Source organism: Salmo salar, chromosome ssa07 (assembly GCF_905237065.1).
Source record: "Salmo salar chromosome ssa07, Ssal_v3.1, whole genome shotgun sequence".
In the NCBI taxonomy this organism is placed as follows: Eukaryota; Metazoa; Chordata; class Actinopteri; order Salmoniformes; family Salmonidae; genus Salmo; species Salmo salar.
In genome coordinates, this window is record NC_059448.1 from 20,846,746 (window position 1) to 20,870,059 (window position 23,314).

The 23,314-nt window shown below is 43.1% G+C and overlaps 1 protein-coding gene across 3 annotated transcripts in view; it reads left to right on the forward strand.

The window, feature by feature from the left end:
* The window catches only part of si:dkey-33c9.6 (active breakpoint cluster region-related protein), a 30,343-nt gene that overhangs the window by 376 nt on the left and 6,653 nt on the right, over positions 1 to 23,314 (forward strand). Inside the window, exons 1-15 of one of the 3 annotated variants that reach the window (XR_006770580.1) lie at positions 13,055 to 13,272; positions 13,576 to 13,689; positions 13,784 to 13,893; positions 14,029 to 14,133; positions 15,166 to 15,414; positions 15,508 to 15,615; positions 17,178 to 17,232; positions 17,324 to 17,376; positions 17,535 to 17,672; positions 17,912 to 18,033; positions 18,228 to 18,384; positions 18,572 to 18,703; positions 19,074 to 19,149; positions 20,195 to 20,290; positions 22,520 to 22,594. Coding sequence is in view for 2 of the 3 variants with exons in the window: in XM_045721708.1 (XP_045577664.1) it covers positions 13,182 to 13,272; positions 13,576 to 13,689; positions 13,784 to 13,893; positions 14,029 to 14,133; positions 15,166 to 15,414; positions 15,508 to 15,615; positions 17,178 to 17,232; positions 17,324 to 17,376; positions 17,535 to 17,672; positions 17,912 to 18,033; positions 18,228 to 18,384; positions 18,572 to 18,703; positions 19,074 to 19,149; positions 20,195 to 20,290; positions 22,520 to 22,594 (1,681 nt within the window). In the remaining variant the exon portion in view is untranslated. Of the gene's footprint in view, positions 1 to 13,054; positions 13,273 to 13,575; positions 13,690 to 13,783; positions 13,894 to 14,028; positions 14,134 to 15,165; positions 15,415 to 15,507; positions 15,616 to 17,177; positions 17,233 to 17,323; positions 17,377 to 17,534; positions 17,673 to 17,911; positions 18,034 to 18,227; positions 18,385 to 18,571; positions 18,704 to 19,073; positions 19,150 to 20,194; positions 20,291 to 22,519; positions 22,595 to 23,314 lie in introns of those variants that run through there. The other 2 variants (XM_045721708.1, XM_014206896.2) reach the window with 2 other exon arrangements.

Genomic DNA, 23,314 nt, shown 5'->3' on the forward strand with positions numbered 1-23,314 from the left:
TGGAACAGAAGCCTGCACACACTTGGAGTTGTTCAGGACTGGAGTTGTCCACCTTGATTTAAGTTTGAAATGACACCCTATTCTTTTTTTACTTTTTACTTTTTTTTTTTATTTTAAGACCAGAGGATCTGTACTGGTCCAAGAGTAGTGTATATGGGGAAAAGGATTCAATTGGAGATGGTTTAAAGTTTAAGCCAAGGTGGACAACTTCAAGCCTGAAGTGTTGCACTGTGCTACACAGCATATGGGGAACTGGGAAATATTAGCAGAAACATGACATGGATATAGGCATACGCCGGGTTGATCCTATTTCACCAGGATTAAGTTTGTTGATTTACGCACACATACAACTGACTGGAATAAGGGAACACCAGAGGAGCCTGCTGAGGTGAGGACGGCTCATAATATTGGCTGGAACGAAGCAAATGGAATGGCATCAAACACGTTTGATTTATTTGATACCATTCCATTCATTCCGCTCCAGCCATTACCACAAATCAACTGTTAGATTTTTTTGTTAAATTTATGGAAGTGCTTAATCTTGCCAAGCATCAAATGTTATGTATCCCCCCCACCAACACCCTTCCACAATGCACTGCCCTCCTCTGTGACTCAGTTACATAGTAAACAAGTCTAGAACCAACAGGACCCTGAACAGTTTCTACCCCCAAGCCATAAGACTGTTAAATAGTTAGTTAAATAGTTAACCAAATAGGTTTTTCGGACTATCTGCATTGACCCTTTTTGCACAAACCTTTTTGACTCATCACATACGCTGCTGCTACTGTTAATTATCTGTCACTTTATATTTACATATAACTAGGAATAAAGTTACAGTATGTTACTAGCCGGCTGCCACCTGCAATTCTACCCTGCACCTTAGAGACTGCTGTCCTATGTACACTAAGTATGTGGACATCCCTTCAAATTTGTGGATTCGGCTATTTCAGCCACACCTGCTGCCGATAGGTGTATAAAATCGAGCAAACAGCCATGGACTCTCTATCGAAAAACATTGGCAATAGAATGGTCTTGTGAAGAGCTCAGTGACTGTCAACGTGGCACCGTCATAGGATGCCACCATTCCAACAAGTCAGTTTGTAAAATTTCTGCCCTCATAGAGGTCAACTGTAAGTGCTGTTATTGTGAAGTGGAAACGTCTAACTGCGAAGTGATAGGCCACACAGAAGGGGACTGCTGAGTGCTCAAGCTCGTAGAGCATAAAAATAACTATTCATCAGGAGCTTAATGAAAAGGGTTTCCGTAGCCAAGCAGCCACACACAAGCCTAAGATCACCATGTGCAATGCCAAGCGTCAGCTAGAGTGGTGTAAAGCTCACCTCCATTGGAGTATGGAACAATGGAAACGCGTTCTCTGGAGTGATGAATCATCATCTGTCAGTCCGACGGACAAATGTAGGTTTGGCGGATGCCAGGAGAACGCTACTGTACCTGCCCCAATAAAGTTAGGTGGAGGAAGAATAATCATGGTTCGGGCTAGGCCCCTTAGTTCCAGTGAAGGGAAATCTTAAAGCTACAACATACAATGATATTCTAGACAATTCTGTGCTTCAAACTTTGTGGCAACAGTTTGGGGACGGCCCTTTCCGGTTTCAGCATGACAATGCTCCTGTGCACAAAGCGAGGTCCATACAGAAATGGTTTGTTGAGATTGGTGTGGAAGAACTTGACTGGCCTGCACAGAGCCCTGACATCAACCCCATCAAACACCTTTGGGATGGATTGGAACACCAACTGTGAGCCAGGCCTAATCGGCCAACATCAGTGCCCGGCTTCACTAATGCTCTTGTGGCTGAATGGAAGCAAGTCCCGCAGCAATGTTCCAACATCTAGTGGAAAGCCTTCGCAGAAGAGTGGAGGCTGTTATCGGTGGGACCAACTCCATATTAATGCCCATGATTTTGGCATGAGATATTTTACAAGCTGCTGTCCACCTACTTTTGGCCATGTAATGTACATAGTCATTGAGCACTGGTCACATTAATAATGTTTACATACTGTTTAACCCACTTCATATATACAGTTGAAGTCGAAAGTTTACATACACTTATGTTGGAGTCTTAAAACTCGTTTTTCAACCACTCCACAAATTTCTTGTTAACAAACTATAGTTTTGGCAAGTCGGTTAGGACATCTACTTTGTGCATGACACAAGTCATTTTTCCAACAATTGTTTACAGACAGATTATTTCACTTATACACTATCACAATCCCAGTGGGTCAGAAGTTTACATACACTAAGTTGACTGTGCCTTTAAACAGCTTGGAAAATTCCAGAAAATTCTGTCATGCTTTAGAAGCTTCCGTTAGGCTAATTGACATAATTTGAGTCAATTGGAGGTGTACCTGTGGATGTATTTCAAGGCCTACCTTCAAACTCAGCACCTCTTTGCTTGACATCATGGGAAAATCAAAAGAAATCAGTCAAGACCTTTGAAAAAATTGTAGACCTCCACAAGTCTGGTTCATCCTTGGGAGCGCCTGAAGGTACCACGTTCATCTGTACAAACAATAGTACGCAAGTATAAACACCATGGGACCACGCAGCCGTAATACCGCTCAGGAAGGAGACGCATTCTGTCTCCTAGAGATGAACGTACTTTGGTGTGAAAAGTGCAAATCAATCCCAGAACAACAGCAAAGGACCTTGTGAAGATGCTGGTGAAAACAGGTACAAAAGTATCTATATCCACAGTAAAATGAGTCCTATATCGACCTATACATAACCTGAAAGGCCGCTCAGCAAGGAAGAAGCCACTGCTCCAAAAGCCATACTACGATTTACAACTGCATATGGGGACAAAGATCATACTTTTTGGAGAAATGTCCTCTGGTCTGATGAAACAATAATTAAACTGTTTGGCCATAATGACCATCGTTATGTTTGGAGGAAAAAGGGGGAGGCTTGCAAGCCGAAAGAACACCATCCCAACCGTGAAGCACGAGGTGGCCGCGTCATGTTGTGAGGGTGCTTTGCTGCAGGAGGGACTGGTGCACTTCACAAAATAGATGGCATCATGAGGCTGGAAAATTATGTGGATATATTGAAGCAACAGCTTAAGACATCAGTCAGGAAGTTAAAGTTTGGTCTCAAATGGGTCTTCCAAATGGACAATGACCACAAGCATACTTCCAAAGTTGTGGCAAAATGGCATAAGGACAACAGTCAAGGTATTTGTGGCCATCACAAAGCCCTGAACTCAACCCTATAGAAAATATTTGGGCAGAACTGAAAAAGCGTGTACGAGAAAGGAGGCCTACAAACCTGACTCAGTTACACCAGCTCTGTCAGGAGGAATGGGCAAAAATTCACCCAATTTATTGTGGGAAGCTTGTGGAAGGCTACCCAAAACGTTTGACCCAAGTCAAACAATTTAAAGGCAGTGCTACCAAATACTAATTGAGTATATGTAAACTTCTGACCCACTGGGAATGTGATGAAAGAAATAAAAGCTGAATTTCTTTTTCTCTTTACTATTATTCGGACATTTCACATTCTTAAAATAAAGTGGTGATCCTAACTGACCTAAGACAGGGAATTTTTACTAGGATTAAATGTCAGGAATTGTGAAAAACTGAGTTTAAATGTATTTGGCTAAAGAGTATGTAAACTTCTGACTTCAACTGTATATAGTGTATTATAGTCGAGGTTCATCCTATATAACTACTGCTGAACACACCTTTTCTATTTATATACTGTCTATCTATACACACCATCATATACAGTGCCTTTGGAAAGTATTCAGACCCCTTGATTTTGTTAGGTTACAGCCCTATTCTAAAACTGATTAAATTGTTTATTTTCCTTCATCAATCTACACGCAATAACCCATCATGAAAAAGCAAAACAGGTTTTTAGAAACATTACATTTACATAAGTATTCAGACCCTTTACTCAGTGCATTGTTGAAACACATTTGGCAGCAATTACAGCCTTGAGTCTTCTTGGGTATGACGCTACACGCTTGGCACATCTGTATTTGGGGAATTTCTCCCATTCTTCTCTGCAGATCCTCTCAAGCTCTGTCAGGTTGGATGGGTAGCATTGCTGCACAGCTATTTTCAGCTCTCTCCAGAGATGTTCAATCATGTTCAAATCTGGGCTCTGGCTGGGCCACTCAAGGAAATTCAGAGGCTTGTCCCGAAGCCACTTATGCATTGTCTTGGCTGTGTGCTTAGGGTTGTTGTCCTGTTGGAAGTTGAACCTTGCCCCAGTCTGATGTCCTGAGCGCTCTGGAGTAGGTTTTCATCAAGGATCTCTCTGTACTTTGCTCCGTTCATCTTTGCCTCGACCCTGACTAGTCTCCCAGTCCCTGTCGCTGAAAAACACACCCACAGTATGATGCTGCCACCACCTTCAATGCTGCCGTAACTTTTTGGTACCCTTCCCCAGATCTGTGCCTCGACACAATCCTGTCTCTGAGCTCTATGGACAATTCTTTCGACCTCAAGGCTTGGTTTTGCTATGACATGCACTGTCAACAATGGGACCTTATATAGACAGGTGTGTGCCTTTCCAAATCATGTCCAATCAATTGAATTTACCACAGGTGGACTCCAATCAAGTTGTGGAAACATCTCAAGGATGATCAATGGAAACAGGATGCACCTGAGCTAAAATTTGAGTCTCATAGCATAGAGTCTTAATACTTATTAAAAATAAAAAAATAAAAAACTTTATTTACATATACTAGCAAACATTTCAGAAACACTATTTTCGCTTTCTCGTTAGGGGGTATTGTGTGTAGATTGCTGATTTTTTATTTATTTAATCCATTTTAGAATAAGGCTTTAACGTAACAAAATGTAGAAAAAGGGGTCTGAATGCTTTCCGAAGGCACTGTACATGTATATTTATGGCTCTGACATTCCTCGTTGTAAATTTCTATTATTCTTAAATCCTTTCGTTTTATTTTTTGGATTTTCGTGTATTGTTTTGTATTGTTAAGTATTACAGTTGGAGCTAGGAACATAAGCATTCCGCAACACTCTCGATAACATCTGCAAAATATGTGTACGCGACAAATAACATTTGATTTTGATTTGATATCTACCTCAATTACCTTGTACCCATGCACATCGACTCGGTACTGGTGCCCCGTGTATATTGCTAAGTTATCATATCATTCTAGTCCTCATTATACTATTATTACTTTTATTATTACGTGTTTTACTTTTCCATTATTTCTCCATTTTCTTTCTCTCTGCATTGTTGGGAAGGGCCAGTAAGCATTTCACTGTTAGCCTACACGTGTTGTTTACAAAGCATGTGACAAATACAATTTGATTTGATTTGAACTTTTCATGTGAGCAGATATGGGAGATTTTATTTAACAGCCATCTCCTGTTTACTTCATTAGTGCTATGTACACACCCTAACATCATTATGGGGACATTAGACTATTTGTAACACACACACACACATATGCACACAAGCACTTAGGCAGACACACACACACACACACACACACACACACATGCACACACACACAAAGGCTCAAGGGGTTTGAATTTGAGAGCACTTGTAAAAGTACTTAACCCCTTCCTCTCCCATTTCCTGTGTAGTTTGTGTAAAATGGGTGTGTTGTATCGTTGACTTTCCTTTCTCTTGAAATTAGTATGTGCTTAGAGAAAGTGGGGGAAGGGAAAGCCGGAAAGAGGGGGAGGGAGAGAGCGAGAGAGAGAGAGAGAAATGACTCTGAGGAGACAGGAAGGGAGTGTCCCATAACATTATGCAGGGTTAAGGTGAAAGGATTGGTGAGTGTAAGAAACTGGTCATCCCTCCACAGAAAGCAGTAAAGAAGATGATGAAAGCCACTCAAGGACATTCACATGAGAGAGAGAGACCCCAGGATGAGTAGCTGCTGCATTAGCAACAGCTAATGGGGACCCTAATAAAATACACCCCAGAAATAATGAGAGTGAGAGAGAGAGAGAGAGACAGAGGGAGAGACAGAGACAGAGAGAATAGAAATCCATGGCTAGGTGCTTGGTGAGTGTAGCAATAGCACCCCCTCCAGGCTGTCTAGGGAAAGTGCACCGTGTGCGGACTGCGGCTGAGAATTGCTGAGAAGGTCCGTGGAGGCGAAGGAGCGGCAGATTCCCAAACTCCAATGGTGCGACTGTATTTGACCAATTCTGAAATATACACACAGCAGACAGCCCAAAGAGAAAGGAGAGAGATTGAAGGAATCATCAAATTAATAATCTTGGTAAATGTTTAGCTATCAGTCATCTTCCTATCAATAGGCTAGGTTACAAGTAGGACTAATAAGGCCTGGATGCCAAGGTATGCACTTGATGGAGATTAAATATTATCACAGATTATCAGAATATTATTGGACCTATAAAATACAAATTCGTAGCAAAGAGATGATAGTGATTTATGGTCTTGAAAGCGTGTATCTTGAGCACCTGTCGAGCCTTCCCAGCTAGCAATGAGGAATCGGCCCAGTTCTGGCACCCCTCTTCCGGGGTGCCAGAACTGATTGAATCGGCCCAGAATTGGGTGTCGGACTCGGCCCGGAATCAAAATGAATGACTGCCCAGAATTTGCCCAAGTACGTTGGGCCATTTCCATCTACCAGATTACCAGAATCCCCCCAGAAGCGGCCCGATGAAAATGTAAATAAATGTATACAAAATTACCCAACTTAGTAATTTTAAATATTAATATTATACATTTTATACATACAAATTAATACCCATCCACAAAAAAACATTTTGTGTCGGAGGAAACGACCGTGTCGGCGTGCATGCGCCAGGCCCGCCACTACTGCACGATGGGACAAGGACATCCCAGCCGGCCAAACCCTCCCCTAACTCAAGAACGCTGGGCCAATTGTGCGTCGCCATGGGTCTCGAACCAGCATCTGTAGCAACACGATGCAGTGGCTTAGACTTCCACCCTGCTACCATACAGCGGGTAAACGCAAGTATTTCCATGACTGGTCACAACTCCTGCAGCTCTGTTGCTCGGGAGCCTCCTATCACAAAGTTGTAATGCTTATCAATTGCCTGTGTTGTATCAAAATACAACACAGGAAAGGAATTTCATTTAAATGTGAATTGTATTTTTTTGATCACAGAAACAATGAGAAAATATGGAAAAATAAATAATGCAATGTTAATTATATAAAGCAGCCCGTGTAATCACCTGCCAGAGAGTAGCCCCAAAGGCCCGAGGGCTAAGTAATAACTCACACCGGAATCGGCCCGAGCTCAATCCCCGCATCCTAGCCATAAGTAATACTGCTGAAGGCGTCCCAGGGCCACACGACGTCGGCCGAGTCTGACTCTCAGCCGAGTGCCCCGACTCTCAGCCAGCCCAGATCCACTGTGCTAGCTGGGTTGTCCCTGGCCTGTCGCAACTCCCGAGATAGAGGAGGGTACTGAGAGAGAGAGGAGAGGTCATGAGCAGATGAGCTCCTGCATTTTTGAGCATGTTCTTAAAAAAAGATAGATTTAGAGTTAGATAAACGTAGATTTTTTTTGGCATGGACATATACAGGATGCTACCATCTACAACATAACCACTCCAAATCAAAACCTACAACCTGATTTTGAATGGAATTACGGAATCACCTGGAAGGCTTACAACTACCAAAGATTATTACTCGAAAGCTATACAGCAAATGCTCTGGAAAACAACAGAAACCTGAAAACACAATCCAACCTGGAACTGAGTGACTCATGATTAGTCTGAAGCTATATTTTATTTCCAAAAGCCAAGAACAAAAATACATTACATTACTTTATAAGGACTGAATGCTAAATTAAGGCTGCCAAGCTTGATACAACTTCAATTAGCACTGACGTTTCAAGTGAGAGGTGTCACAGCCCTTTAGCCCAACAATGGCAGGAGAGTCGCACAGTCTACCCCAACCAAATAGAGAGGCCTTAAAAGCTGCCTCTGGCTGTTCAAAAGTAATTTAAATACAGTACCTTGTGTATGTAAAGAATGATATGACACGAAAAGATCACAAAATGAAGCTCCTTATGGAAAACCAAGAGACACTTTTTGCTGACTATTATAAAAATGGGATGGGGGGGGGGGGGCGTTACCGAGGGGTGGAAATTCAGGATACTAGACAACAAGGACTCTGAGTCAGCTAATATGAATTGCTATATGTCTGGAACAGTATTGGTACAGGGCAACCCCAAACAGTTTCAGCTGGACGTTCACCTAATCAAAGAATTAGCCCAGCAGGAGAAGCTCTCCCTTGAGAAAGATACCCCCACCCCGAGTGGGTCAGACCAGACCTCTTCATTATATAACCCCACAGACGAGCAACCCCAAGAGGAAAGTCAACCTCCCAGCACAGAGTACTACTCCCTCATTGAAAGAAGGGATACGTTCACCCAGCTGGAGGTAAGACAGGTGGAGCTGGAACAGCAGGAGATTACACTCCAGTCAGCACAGACCCAGACAACAGTCCAGTACAACAACACCCCCTTAACCAGACCTGGAGAGCTGGAGGTAGAGAGAGACATATCTGCACTCTGGACTGTGGTGAGACAACTTCAACAGGAGAAAGAGCAGGAGCAGGAGAAGAACAGAGCGCTAGAGGAGAGGATCAGACTGCTGGAGGAGAGGGTGAGAGGGATGGCATGTGACAGAACAACCCACTAGAGAGGTGGCCACCCCCGTATAGAAGCCAGCAGAACAGCCCGCCTCAGCTCCTGACAAAAGTCTCGACACCACAGCAGAACAGTCCACCCCAGACCACGTCGACAGACAAATCATGAACCCCAAGCCCAGGGGATCTCACCCCTCTGAGCACCCCCCCCTGTCAGCCACCCTGATAGCCCTCCTGACAACCCCCCCCCACACCCACTGAGGACATACACAAGACACAGACCATACTCCTTATGGACTCAAACGGGAGTCCACTTTTTCCCAAACACAGTGTGTCTAAACCCAGCGCGCCCTAGACCTTCTGTCTGAGGACCAACTAGGTTCACCTAGCCACATAATAATACACACAGGCACAAACGATCTGAGAGCACAGCAGGAAAGGGTGGCCACAGCACTCAAGGTAGTGATTGAAAAAGCTTCTTCTACTTTCCCCAATGCACAAGTGGTTATATCCACCCTGCTACCACGAAAAGATTTCTACCCTGCTACCATACAGTGGGTAAACGCAAGTATTTCCCGTGACTGGTCATAACTCCTGCAGCTCTGTCACACGCTGGGTATATACATAGTATGCTTCGAGGGGACTCCTACGGTAGGTACACCTATAGTTCATCTCTTGGCAGTAGTACTGTAGAACCCAGAGTGTTCACAGTCAGCCCACTGACACCCCTATCAGGGACTGACACCCCTATTGAACAGAGCAATACTCAATCATGAGGCGTCAAAGCCAAAGGAACTGAGTAATATTAAGAAATGCTATAGATGGAAGGAATGTAGTGTGGAAACCTACCAAAAAACAATTAGGCAACAACAAATTCAATCCCGTTTAGACATCTTCCCGGACAAAACGTTCCACTGTAATAGTGAAGGTGTAAACTTGGCAGTAGAACATCTTAACAGTATATTTGACCTCTCGGCTTCCATATCAAATCTAAAAATTTCAAACAGAAAACTGAAGAAAATGAACAACAATGACAAATGGTTTGATGTAGAATGCAAAAACCTAAGAAATAAATTGAGAAACCTGTCCAACCAAAAACATAGAGACCCAGAAAACCTGAGTCTACACCTTCATTATGGTGAATCACTAAAACAATTCAGAAATACATTACGGAAAAAGAAGGAACAGCACGTCAGAAATCAGCTCAATGTAATTGAAGAATCCATAGACTCTAACCACTTCTGGGAAAATTGGAAAACACTAAAACAAAGAATTATCTATCCAAAATTGAGATGTATGGATAACCACTTCTCCAATCTTGTTGGCTCTATAACAAAGACCAAACAGCAAAAACATATACATGATCAAATGCAAATCTTAGAATCAACAATTGAAGACTACCAGAACTCACTGGATTCTCCAATCACCTTGAATGAACTACAGGACAAAATAAAAACCCTCCAACCCAAAAAGGCCTGTGGTGTTGATGGTATCCTCAATGAAATGATAAACATTGTCACGAGCGTCATAAGGAGTGGACCAAAATGCAGCGGGTATATTGATCATCTTCTTTATTTTATTAAAGAAAACCCACTTAAGCAAAACAACCGACGAAAACAGTCCAGTAAGGTGCACATACTATACTGGAAACAACCACCCACAAAACACAAGTGAAACAAACCCCAACTAAATATGGCCTCCAATTAGAGACAACGACAACCAGCCTCCTCAAATTGGAGGTCCTACCAAAACCCCAACATAGAAATATAAAAACTAGATAAACACATAGAAATAGAAAATGTAGAACATAAACCAAAAAACCCGAACCACACAAAACAAACACCCCCTGCCACACCCTGACCAAACTACAATAACAAATAACCCATTTTACTGGTTAGAACGTGACAAACATACAGACAACAAATTCCAATTGGCTATACTAAAACACTTTAACATCATCCTTAGATCTGGGTTCTACCTCAATATTTGGAACCAAGGACTGATCACCCCAATCCACAAAAGTGGAGACAAATTTGATCGCATTAACTACCGTGGGATATGCGTCAACAGCAACCTTGGAAAAATCCTCTGCATTATCATTAACATCAGACTCATACATTTCCTCAGTGAAAACAATGTACCGAGCAAATGTCAAATTGCTTTTTACCAAATTATCATATGACAGGCAAAGTATTCACCCTGCACACCCTAATTGACAAACAAACAAACCAAAACAAAGGCAAAGTCTTCTCATGCTTTGTTGATTTCAAAAAAGCCTTCGACTCAATTTGGCACGAGGGTCTGCTATACAAATTGATGGAAAGTGGTGTTGGGGAAAAACATATGACATTATAAAGTCCATGTACACAAACAACAAGTGTGCGGTTAAAATAGGTAAGAAACATACACATTTCTTCCCACAAGGCCATGGGGTGAGACAGGGATGCAGCTTAAGCCCCACCCTCTTCAACATATATATCAACGAATTGGCGAGGGCACTAGAAAAGTCTGCAGCACCCGGCCTCACCCTACTAGAATCTGAAGTCAAATGTCTACTGTTTGCTGATGATCTAGTCTTCTGTCACCAACCAAGGAGGGCCTACAGCAGCACCAAGATCTTCTGCACAGATTCTGCCGGACCTGGGCCCTGACAGTAAATCTCAGTAAGACCAAAATAATGGTGTTCCATAAAAGGTCCAGTCGCCAGGACCACAAATACAAATTCCGTCTAGGCACCGTTGCCCTAGTCCACACAAAAAACTATACATACCTTGGCCTAAACATTAGCGCCAAAGGTAACTTCCACAAAGCTCTGAACGATCTGAGAGACAAGGCAAGAAGGGTATTCTATGCCATCAAAAGGAACATAAATTTCGACATACAAATTAGGATCTGGCTAAAAATACTTGAATCAGTTATAGAACCCATTGCCCTTTATGGTTGTGAGGTCTGGGGTCCGCTCACCAACCAAGAATTCACAAAATAGGACAAACACCAAATTGAGACTGCATGCAGAATTCTGCAAAAATATCCTCAGTGTACAACTTAAAACACCAAAGAATGCATGCAGAGCAGAATTAGGCCGATACCCGCTAATGATCAAAATCCAGAAAAGAGCTGTTAAATTCTACAACCACCTAAAAGGAAGCGATTCCCTAACCTTCCATAACAAAGCCATCACCTACAGAGAGATGAACCTGGAGAAAAGTCCCCTAAGCAAGCTGGTCCTGGGGCTCTGTTCACAAACACAAACACACCCCACAGAGCCCCAGGACAGGAACACAATTAGACCCAACCAAATCATGAGAAAACAAAAAGATAATTACTTGACACATTGGAAAGAATTTTTAAAAAACTGAGCAAACCAGAACGCTATTTGGCTCTAAACAGTGAGTACACAGTGGCACCTGACCACTGTGACTGACCCAAACTTAAGGAAAGCTTTGACTATGTATAGACTCAGTGAGCATAGCCTTGCAATTGAGAAAGGCCGCCATAGGCAGACCTGGCTCTCAAGAGAAGACAGGCTATGTGCACACTGCCCACAAAATGAGGTGGAAACTGAGCTGCACTTCCTAACCTCTTGCCAAATGTATGACCATATTAGAGACACATATTTCCCTCAGATTACACAGATCCACAAAGAATTCGAAAACAAAGGCGATTTTGATAAACTCCCATATCTACTGGGTGAAATACCAGTGTGCCATCACAGCAGCTAAATTTGTGACCTGTTGCCACAGAAAAGGGCAACCGGTGAAGAACAAACACCACTGTAAATACAACCCATATTTATGTTTATTTATTTTCCCTTTTGTAGTTTAACCATTTGCACATCGTTACAACACTGTATGACATAATGACATTTGTATGGTCTTTATTCCTTTGGAACTTCTGTGAGTGTGATGTTTACTGTTCATTTTTATTGTTTATTTCACTTTTGTTTACTATCTATTTCACTTGCTTTGGCAATGTTAACATATGTTTCCCATGACAATAAAGCCCCTTGAATTGAATTGAATTATATAGATGGTAGTGCATTTTGAATGATCCGATATTCTCTTCCCCTTATCTCTCAGAAGATACTCTGAGGATAGAGAAGAAAAGGAAACCGGAACTAAAAATCTATAAAATAGACTTCTGAATGTATCTGTTCGCATGACAGTAACCAGCCATTCTAGAACTGTTATCAAAAGACAGAGAACTTAACTTCACGATGCTATGTGATGTCATAATGTAACTTCGAGGCAACGGTGAATAGAATCACAAAACAAGGCATGACGTAGCCTAGATCAACTTTTATCAGATAAAATTAACAATTTATCACAGGGTTGACCACAAGATGGCCCTGTTGCATAAGTAAAGAACCCCTTTACCGTCCCTATAACAAGCAATTGGTTCACAGTGACGTTCATCTTTTATATCTAAACCATAGGTTATCATTGTGTATAAAAAAACATTCTACAACAGCATGTCAGTAGTTTTACCGTAATTTTACAATTGCAGCGAGTTACTGCTGAAATTATTAATTTGCTTGTCATCAGTATCACAAGTGTTTCTGGGTCACAGTCTTGCTGCTGCATGTGTACGTGTCATCCGTTTCCTGCCTGCGCTGTCCAAGGTGCTGCATTCGAGATTATGGTTAAAATCAACATTATGGTTAACCAACATGGTGAGCCGAGATGTCAAACTGAGCTGTGCTCACTGCTCTCATCCTGTGTAAAGTTTTAGTAGGTTATTTGTGAATAGGCTACAGAACCCATAGTCTTTTCTTCTTTTTTTTTACTAGGCAAATTAGGCTACTGGATATTGGGCCAGACAGTTCAATGTCGGACAATACTGCTTCACAAATGTTTCACTCCTGTCCTGATAGGCTATCACCACCCCCCACCCCCCACTCTTTTTTTTTGGTCCACTGAAACAGGAAGTTTAACGGCTGCTGCTTACCCGTGTTCTCTTTATTTCACCTCTATAGATACACACTCTCAGTCGCCTCACCCAGACACCCACGGATATTGTTACAGATATATCAGCGCAATGGAGGTATTCAAGGAGGCAGTGGATTACCTGGAGACACAGCATATCCCAGGCAAGTACATTAGTGTGTGTCTTGCCATAAGTGTGTGTTTGTATGCATGTTTTCTTTCTGTGTAAATGATGTGTGTGTTTCTACTCTACCTCAGTGGAGGCTGTCGGTGGTACAGGGCCTGATCCACTGGAGGATGATGTGTTCCCAGAGGAGGATGTGTTCTCCCCCCTCCAGACAGGCAGCATGGACCTGCCCGACACCCCCGTGAGTTATTGCACTATGGCGCCTTCCATGGCGCCTACCTCTCCTATTGGTCACACGAAACACACACACGCTCACACACACACACACATACATACACACACACATTTACAGCAGAGTGTTTTCTCTGTCTTTAAGGTCCTGCGTACCCCGGAAGATATGCTGGTCAGGAGGCTCATGGTCCTGAGAACGGTGCTGGACAGTGAGAAGATCTACCTCAATGAACTAGAGACACTGTTAATGGTAACACACACACACACACACACACACACACACACACACACACACACACACACACACACACACACACACACACACACACACACACACGAACACACTGCTCAGGGGCTTTGGTGTGTTTATTTGTTTCTAAGGGTCCTTAAGCACGCGGTTATGTATTGTGGCATACAGCATCACTTGCAATAACAATTACAACACACGTTTTATATCGGCTCTGTTGTCGGGTGGCACATTGCTTCCTCCTGTAGCCACAACACTTCTGTAATTCTTTGTTGAGAGAATGACTTCTGTCTTTTGTCCAGGGCTTGATTTCATTATGAAAACCATGCTCCCTTCCCTCTCTACCTGCTGACTTCACCTCACAGTCGTGAAAGGGATAAGGTGTAATATTTATGGTAGCTCATGGTGTAATATGGTAATATCTCCACCTAAGCTTCTGGAAAGGATTGTTTTCTCCATATTGCTTACACCTAGTGAACTAGGGCTGAGGGAAGTGGGTGAGGTTTTGTATTGGAATTCAACCAGAGTATATTACAAGTAGGCAGCATTAGGAGTGAGTGAGTGTGATAGGAAGTGGTTTTGCAATAACGAGTGACCAAGTCCTTTTTTTATCTCTTAATTTCTCTTCTCCTTTATCTCCATGTCATTATAATAGTCATGCTTCTGCTTTTGTGTCAACAAGCAACACAAATAGAGAAACAACCCCCATTTGGGTTGGTATCGTAAGGTTGGTCAGACCCACCCATGTTGAAAAGTTTGGGCTGTTCTTCCAGACGCTTGTGTTTAGTGTGAGTGCTGTATGACAGTGTGTAAAGCTTAGTGTGTAAGAGAGAATTTGTAGTGTGCGTTTGTGTGCGCTGTGAGAGTAGGTGTCAAAAAGGCTTTTGACAGATACATGTGTACTGTGTGTCTATATTTACCAACGTGTGAACATTTAAGCTGTGTTCGTCACTGTCTTCTCACCTCCCTCTTTCTCAACTTTTTTTCTCACACCCACTTTTTGTCTCTCTCTCTCTCACCTCCTTCCTTCCCCAGCCTATGAAGGCCTTGAAGGCCACAGCAGGGACGTCTCAGCCAGTTCTATCCAGCCAGCAGGTCCGATCTGTGTTCTATCAGGTGCCAGAGCTCAGAGACCTGCACAGAGACTTCTACACTTGCCTGAGGGACCGCCTGGGGCCACTGGGGCCACAAATACACCCAGAGACAGACCCGGGGCAGGGGCCGGGGAAAGAGCAGGGGCAAATGGGCTTCCACCTAACTGTTGGAGACCTCTTCCTTAAGATTGTGAGCTACTCCTTCTGCTCCATCCATCCATCCTTTTATTGACCCACTATCAGCTACAGGTGTCTTATTTCACACCTATTCTCACACACACAGGTGAGCCAGCTAGGTGTGTATCGTGGTTTCATAGATAACTATGAGAGTGCTGTGGAGATCGTGAGGAGGTGTACTCAGACTGACCAGCGCTTCAGAATACTGGCTGAGGTAAGATTCAGAATACTGTCTGGGGTAAGCTTCAGAATACTGGCTGATGTAAGCTTTCAGAATACTGGCTGATGTAAGCTTCAGAATACTGGCTGATGTAAGCTTTCAGAATACTGGCTGATGTAAGCTTCAGAATACTGGCTGATGTAAGCTTCAGAATACTGGCCGAGGTAAACTTCAGAATACTGGCCGATGTAAACTTCAGCATACTGGCCGGGGTAAGCTTCAGAATACTGGCCGGGGTAAGCTTCAGAATACTGGCCGGGTGTCACGTCTGTGTGTAGATTCGGACCAAGGCGCAGCGTGAGTATCGTTCCATATCTTTATTATTATGTGAAACTTAGCCAAACAAACAAACAATAAACTATAAACAAACAACAAACCGTGACGACAGAGGTGCAACATGCACTAACTCAAAATAATCTCCCACAAACACAGGTGGGAAAAACAACTACTTAAATATGATCCCCAATTAGAGACAACGATGACCAGCTGCCTCTAATTGGGAATCATACAAAAACCCCAACATAGAAAAAAGAAACTAGAACACAACATAGAAATAAACAAACTAGATAAATCCCCCAGTCACGCCCTGACCTACTCTACCATAGAAAATAAGAGCTCTCTATGGTCAGGACGTGACACCAGGGTAAGTTTCAGAATACTGACCGGGGTAGTTTCAGAATACTAGCTGGGGTAAGTTTCAGAATACTTGCCGGGGTAAGCTTCAGAATACTGGCCGGCGTAGTTTCAGAATACTAGCCGGGGTAAGTTTCAGAATACTTGCCGGGGTAAGCTTCAGAATACTGGCCGGGGTAGTTTTAAAATACTAGCCGGGGTAAGCTTCAGAATACTAGCCAGGGTAAGTTTCAGAATACTAGCCGGGGTAAGTTTCAGAATACTAGCCGGGGTAAGCTTCAGAATACTGTCCGGGGTAGTTTCAAAATACTAGCCGGGGTAAGTTTCAGAATACTAGCCGGGGTAAGCTTCAGAATACTAGCCGGGGTAGTTTCAGAATACTAGCCGGGGTAAGCTTCAAAATACTAGCCGGGGTAAGTTTTAGAATACTAGCCGGGGTAAGCTTCAGAATACTACCCGGGGTAGTTTCAGAATACTAGCCAGGGTAAGCTTCAGAATACTAGCTGGGGTAAGCTTCAGAATACTGGCCGGGGTAAGCTTCAAAATACTAGCCGGGGTAAGCTTCAGAATACTGGCTGGGGTAAGCTTCAGAATACTGGCTGGGGTAAGCTTCAAAATACTGGCTGGGGTAAGTTTCAGAATACTAGCCGGGGTAAGCTTCAGAATACTGGCTGGGGTAAGCTTCAGAATACTGGCCGGGGTAAGAGAGACAGACATTACTGATTTGGAAATGTGTGCATTGCAACATCTCTCTCTCTCTCTCTCTCTCTCTCTCTCTCTCTCTCTCTCTCTCTCTCTCTCTCTCTCTCTCTCTGTCTCTATGCACTTGATATCTCGAACGAAACACATTAATTATTCGAAAATTCATTGTTGAAGTTGTGCGATATTACAACCTTCTCACACTCCCTCTCTCCTGTTTTCAGAGTATGATGTTTTATAATGGATCAGACAAATCTAAGACTGAATACACCTTTGAGGGTAAGATGAAGGTTTTACCTCTTGTTAAAGAGTCACTGCATGTCCCTCCACCCGCCACTGCATGAATCACATGTTGTTTGAATCCCTCCAGCTCTCCTGTACAAGCCTCTGGACAGAATCACCAAGACAACCTTAGTGCTGCATGTAAGAGTGTCCCCCCCCATTCCGTCCATCCATTCATTTTTCTGTAACCACCGACACTCATCTCTACACTTACCACTCTATCTCCTGTCTTCCTCCCCTTCCCATTTTCTTTCATCCTTCCTCTTTTCTCCCTCCTCTCTCTCCCGTCTCCTGTATAGGACCTGTTGAAGCACACTCCACAGACGCATGGTGACCACCCCGTGCTGCTGGAGGCTCTGAGACTGTCCCAGAGCTTCCTGTCTGGGGTCAACGAGGGGTCACAGTGCAAACAAGAGGTCACCCTCAGCAGGGGCATGGTGAGATGGACAGAGAAGGGACACACACACAGACACACACACACAGACAGACAGACAGACAGACAGACAGACAGACAGACGTAGATCCACGCACTTGCACACACACTGACGATGCACAGTGCAAACACACCCTTATGATGCACACACATGGACACACACACCTACTTTAACGACACACCCTCAAATAGTTTCACACACCATATCATAACCATCGCTGTATGTGTGTGTGTGTGTTGCAGCGGCGTCAGCTGATGCGTGATGGCTTCGTGGTGGATATGTGTGAGGGGGGGCGTAACCTTTGCCATCTCTTCCTGTACACTGACCTGCTGCTGTGCACCAAACTCAAGGGCGGGGCCCAAGGGTGAGTGACAGGTCCAGAATGTGTGTGTTGAAGTTTATTAAGAGACTTTCTTTTTTTTAAATCACACAGAATGTGTGTGCATGCATTTGTCCATTTGTTTGTTCATTTGTGTGTGTGCGTGTGTGTGCGTGCGTGCGTATGCGTGCGTGCATGCGTGTGTGTGTGTGCGTGTGCGTGTGTGTCCTATCTCCCAGTAAGCAGGCCCACTACAGGTTCTGTTGGTACCTGCCTCTAGCTGGACTGAAACTCCACTGGGGACCAGAGATGGAGCGCACCACAGACACACACCAGCGCATACACACCATGAGAGCTAAGATGTACGTCCTCAGACACGAACTGCGACAGATCATGGTGAGTCTTTATGTGTGTGTGTGGAGTGTGTGGAGTGTGTGGAGTGTGTGTGTGTGTGTGTGTGTGTGTGTGTGGTGAGTGAGGTGAGTGAGTGAGTGTATTACCCAATAGAACCATTACTCTGTAAAGTAGTCAGATTTAAAATATTAACTTTGTGTGTGCGTGTGTGTGTGTGTGTGTCCTACAGAAGAATGTCCCACTGAAGTCCTTGGCCAGTCGAACTACAGAGCGAGGCAGGAAGAAGATGGAGCAGCTTGAACTGATGTTTCTCACACACTCTCCCTTCCTCCCCCTGGAACTACACAGCCCCAGCGGCAAGGTGCACGCACGCACGCACACACACACACACACTCATTTGTTTTACGATCCTTGTGGGACCAAACAATTGATTCCCATTCAAAATACTATTTTCTCTAACCCTTAACCCTAACCATAACCCTACATTTAACCCCTAACCCTAATTCTAACCCTAATTCTAACCCTAACCCCTAAGCCTAAAATAGCCTTTTTGGTTGTGGGGGACCAGCGAAATGTCTCCACTTGTTTGAATTTTCCATGTTTTACTATCCTTGTGAGGACTTCTGGTCCCCACAAGGATAGTAAAACCAAAGACACACACACACACACACACACACCCACACCTAAACCCTCATACACATACATCCCCCTCTGTGTGCGTTATTTTTCAGAGCCACACTCTGGTGATGTCATCTCTGTATGAACTAGAGGAGTGGAGAGAGGCCATCCACAAACTCACCGGAGATAGTGAGTGAGAGGGTAGTGGGAGTGAGTGAGTGAGTGAGTGAGTGAGTGAGTGAGTGAGTGAGTGAGTGAGTGAGTGAGTGAGTGAGTGAGTGAGTGAGTGAGTGAGTGAGTGAGTGAATTAGTTAATGAGTGAGTGAGTGAGTGAGTGAGTGAGTGAGTGAGTGAGTGAGTGAGTGAGTGAGTGAGTGAGTGAGTGAGTGAGTGAGTGAGTGAGTGAGTGAGTGAATGGTGTATGAGTGATTAAGTGGGTACTGTATGTGAGTGAGTGAGTGAATTAGTTAATGAGGGAGTGAGTGAGTGAATGGTGTATGAGTGATTAAGTCGGTACTGTATGTGAGTGAGTGAGTGAGTGAGTGAGTGAGTGAGTGAGTGAGTGAGTGAGTGAGTGAGCGAGCAGTTGTGTGAGTGAATTAGTTAATTAAGTGGGTACTGTATGTGAGTGAGTGAGTGAGAAAATTGTGTAAGTATGTGAGTGTGTGTGTGTGTGAGTGATTGAGTGTGAGAGAGTGAGTGATTGAGTGTCTGAGTGAGTTTGTGAGTGTGTGAGTGAGTGATTGAGTGAGTGAATGAATGAGCAGGTGTGTGAGTGAATTAGTTAATGAGTGAGTGAGGGAGTGAGTGAGTGAATGGTGTATGAGTGATTAAGTGGGTACTGTATGTGAGTGAGTTAATGAGTGAATGAGTGAGTGACTGAGTGAGTGACTGAGGGAGTGAGTGAATGGTGTGTGAGTGATTAAGTGTGTACTGTATGTGAGTGAGTTAATGAGTGAATGAGTGAGTGACTGAGTGAGTGACTGAGGGAGTGAGTGAATGGTGTGTGAGTGATTAAGTGTGTACTGTATGTGAATAAGTGAGTTAATGAGGGAATGAGTAAGTGAGTGAGTGAGACATGACATCAATGGTTGTAGTTTGTTGCACAGTATGTCATTCAAGTGGTCTATGATGTGTGTGTGTGTGTGTGTGTGTGTGTGTGTGTGTGTGTGTGTGTGTGTGTGTGTGTGTGGTGTGAGTGTGTGTGTGTGTGTGTGTGTGTGTTATTTCTCAGACATAGAAACGATTCCTCCAGATCTGCTCACCTTGACCAGCTCCTGTGTCAAACTGAGAATGACCCAACAGCCTCCCCTACACAGCATACTGCCTCGTGAGACATAATTCAGACACACCTTTCTCATGATCACTTCCGTTCACTTTCTCTCTCTTTATCTACCATACTCTACATTTCACCGTCTCACTCGCTCTCTGCCGCTCTCTCTCATGAAGTGCAATTGGTTTGATGACACATTCAATTCGTTTTAGCCCAATTTTTATAAGTATTTCAATTTGAATTTGTTTTTTAATGGCGTAGAATGCCCTGCGTGCTTTCTCTTTCAGTTAATTCACTGCCTCATTTAGGTGTCCAGTTGAGCTTATTTTTAAACCTAATTAAATGTGCTGTGTGCAGTACTCTATATATTTTGTACCAATTGAGATCTTTGGTCTAATTCCCTGAGATTTGTATCTTCTCTGGAAAATCAATATTTTTGAATTTTTGGGGTTTACTGCCAGGGCCCAGGTCTGGCCGTACTGTTCTAGCAGGTCCAGGCTCTGCTGTAAGCCATGTGCTGTGGGTGACAGCAGGCACAGGTCATCTGCGAAGAGCTGGCATTTAACCTATGAATAGTGGAAACTAAAACCAGGGGCTGAGGATTTTTCTAGAATAGTGAATATGTAAATATTGAAGTGCAGGGCTCAGATGGCAACCCTGGCGAAGGCCCTGCCCATGGTTAAAGAATTCTGTTATTTTCTTGACAATTTTGATGCTGCAAAGGTCATATGTTTTACCCCCTACACCACTTTCAATAACTTTGTATAACAGTCCTGTATGCCAAATAGAATCAAATGCTTTTTGGAAGTTGATAAAGCAAGCAAATGTTTTGGTATTATTTTGGTGGACATGTTTATCTATCAGGGTGTGTAGGGTGTAAATATGATCGGTCGTGCGATGTTTTGGTATAAATCCAATTAGGCTTTTACTCAAGACATTGTGCTTATTATGGAAGTTTAGAACTCTTACATTTATAATACTACAGAAAACCTTCCCCAGGTTACTGTAAAAAAAAAATCCCTCTGTAATTGTTAGGGTCAGTTTTGTCTCCGTTCTTAAAGATTGGAGTTATGAGTCCCTGATTCCAGATGTCAGGGATATAACCTACACTCAGGATCAAATTAAACCGTTTTAATATAGCCAATTGAAATTTTGCACTAGTGAATTTGAGCATCTCATTTAGGACGCCGTCAGGTCCCCATGCTTTTTTAAATCTGAGGGCCTGAAGTTTCTTATAGAGCTCCTGGTCAGTAATTGGAGAGTCCAATGGATTTTGATTGGCCTTTATAGCTTTTTGTAATCCATTCAACTTCTCATGAATTTGGCATTGTTCTGCGTTTGCAACAATTTGAACGGTGTTGCAGAGTGTTTTAAATGGGTTTTCCATATGTGACCATTTTGTATCGCTAATTCTTCTAGTTTCGATTTATTTCGTTTTTTCCAATTTTGCCAGAAGTTGTTTGTGTTTATGGATTCCTCAATTAGTGTCAGCTGCTTGCTGTTGTGCGGTGCTTTTTTGGTTCTGAGTGTACGTTTATAGAGTTTTAAAGTCTCACAGTATTGAAGGCGTAATTCACCATTATTTGGGTCTCTGTGCTTTTGGTTGGATAGTGTTCAAAAAAAAAATCTTAGCATTTTACAATCTGCATCAAAACAGTTTTTTGGGTTTGTTTTTTATCCATTTCAGTTGTGCTTATTTTGCCGTTTGCCTGAATATATTGTTGATGTTTTTTTAGTGCTAGATTGATGCCTTCTTTACAGTGAGTGGATGTGGTATCCAGAAAGTTATCGAAGAGTGTTTAGATATTTCGGTTACTTGTTGCTTTCTGGTATTCTTATGTGCTCTTTTGAGCCCATCTGCATGAACTTCTGATTTTGTACAGCTTACTGGGCTGTGAATGTGTGGCTGGTTGATCTGGTCCTGTAGAAGCTTTGTGTTTAAAAAAAAAAAGAAGGTGGGGGGGTCTCTCAGTCTCTGCTGCTGCTGGTTCTACTAGCACTGCCTCAGTGGCCATGTTGCTATGGTTACCGCCAGTAAACAGTTGGAGCTAGCCAGTAAAATTTGAATTGAGCCATTCTGCACGATTAACATTGCTTTTTCAACTCACACTATGTCAATCTTTTCCTCCTGTGTTGATCTTCAGTTGTACAATTTCATTACCAAGATATATTTAGCTAATTTAATTTTGTTAATCTCACTCTTAACAACCAGAAAATTATAACCAGTCAGGAGCTGTTCTTCTGCATGACTGCCTCTCTCTCTGTCTCTCTCTCTCTCCCTCTCAGAAAGTGAGGAGGAGTCTCTATGTGGGACTCTCAGTGTAGCCATTCACTCTGCCTGTGGATTACAACAGCCAGCCAGTGAGTATCCGCACACTGTATCTACCATATATCTAACACTATCCAAATGCATACCACAGTGTCTATATCTTACCCAGACACAGTACATACAGTGGGGGAAAAAAGTATTTAGTCAGCCACCAATTGTGCAAGTTCTCCCACTTAAAAAGATGAGAGAGGCCTGTAATTTTCATCATAGGTACACTTCAACGAGAAAAAAAATCCAGAAAATCACATTGTAGGATTTTTTAATGAATTTATTTGCAAATTATGGTGGAAAATAAGTATTTGGTCACCTACAAACAAGCAAGATTTCTGGCTCTCACAGACCTGTAACTTCTTCTTTAAGAGGCTCCTCTGTCCTCCACTCGTTACCTGTATTAACGACACCTGTTTGAACTTGTTATCAGTATAAAAGACACCTGTCCACAACCTCAAACAGTCACACTCCAAACTCCACTATGGCCAAGACCAAAGAGCTGTCAAAGCACACCAGAAACAAAATTGTAGCCCTGCACCAGGCTGGGAAGACTGAATCTGCAATAGGTAAGCAGCTTGGTTTGAAGAAATCAACTGTGGGAGCAATTATTAGGAAATGGAAGACATACAAGACCACTGATAATCTCCCTCGATCTGGGGCTCCACGCAAGATCTCACCCCGTGGGGTCAAAATGATCACAAGAACGTTGAGCAAAAATCCCAGAACCACACGGGGGGACCTAGTGAATGACCTCCAGAGAG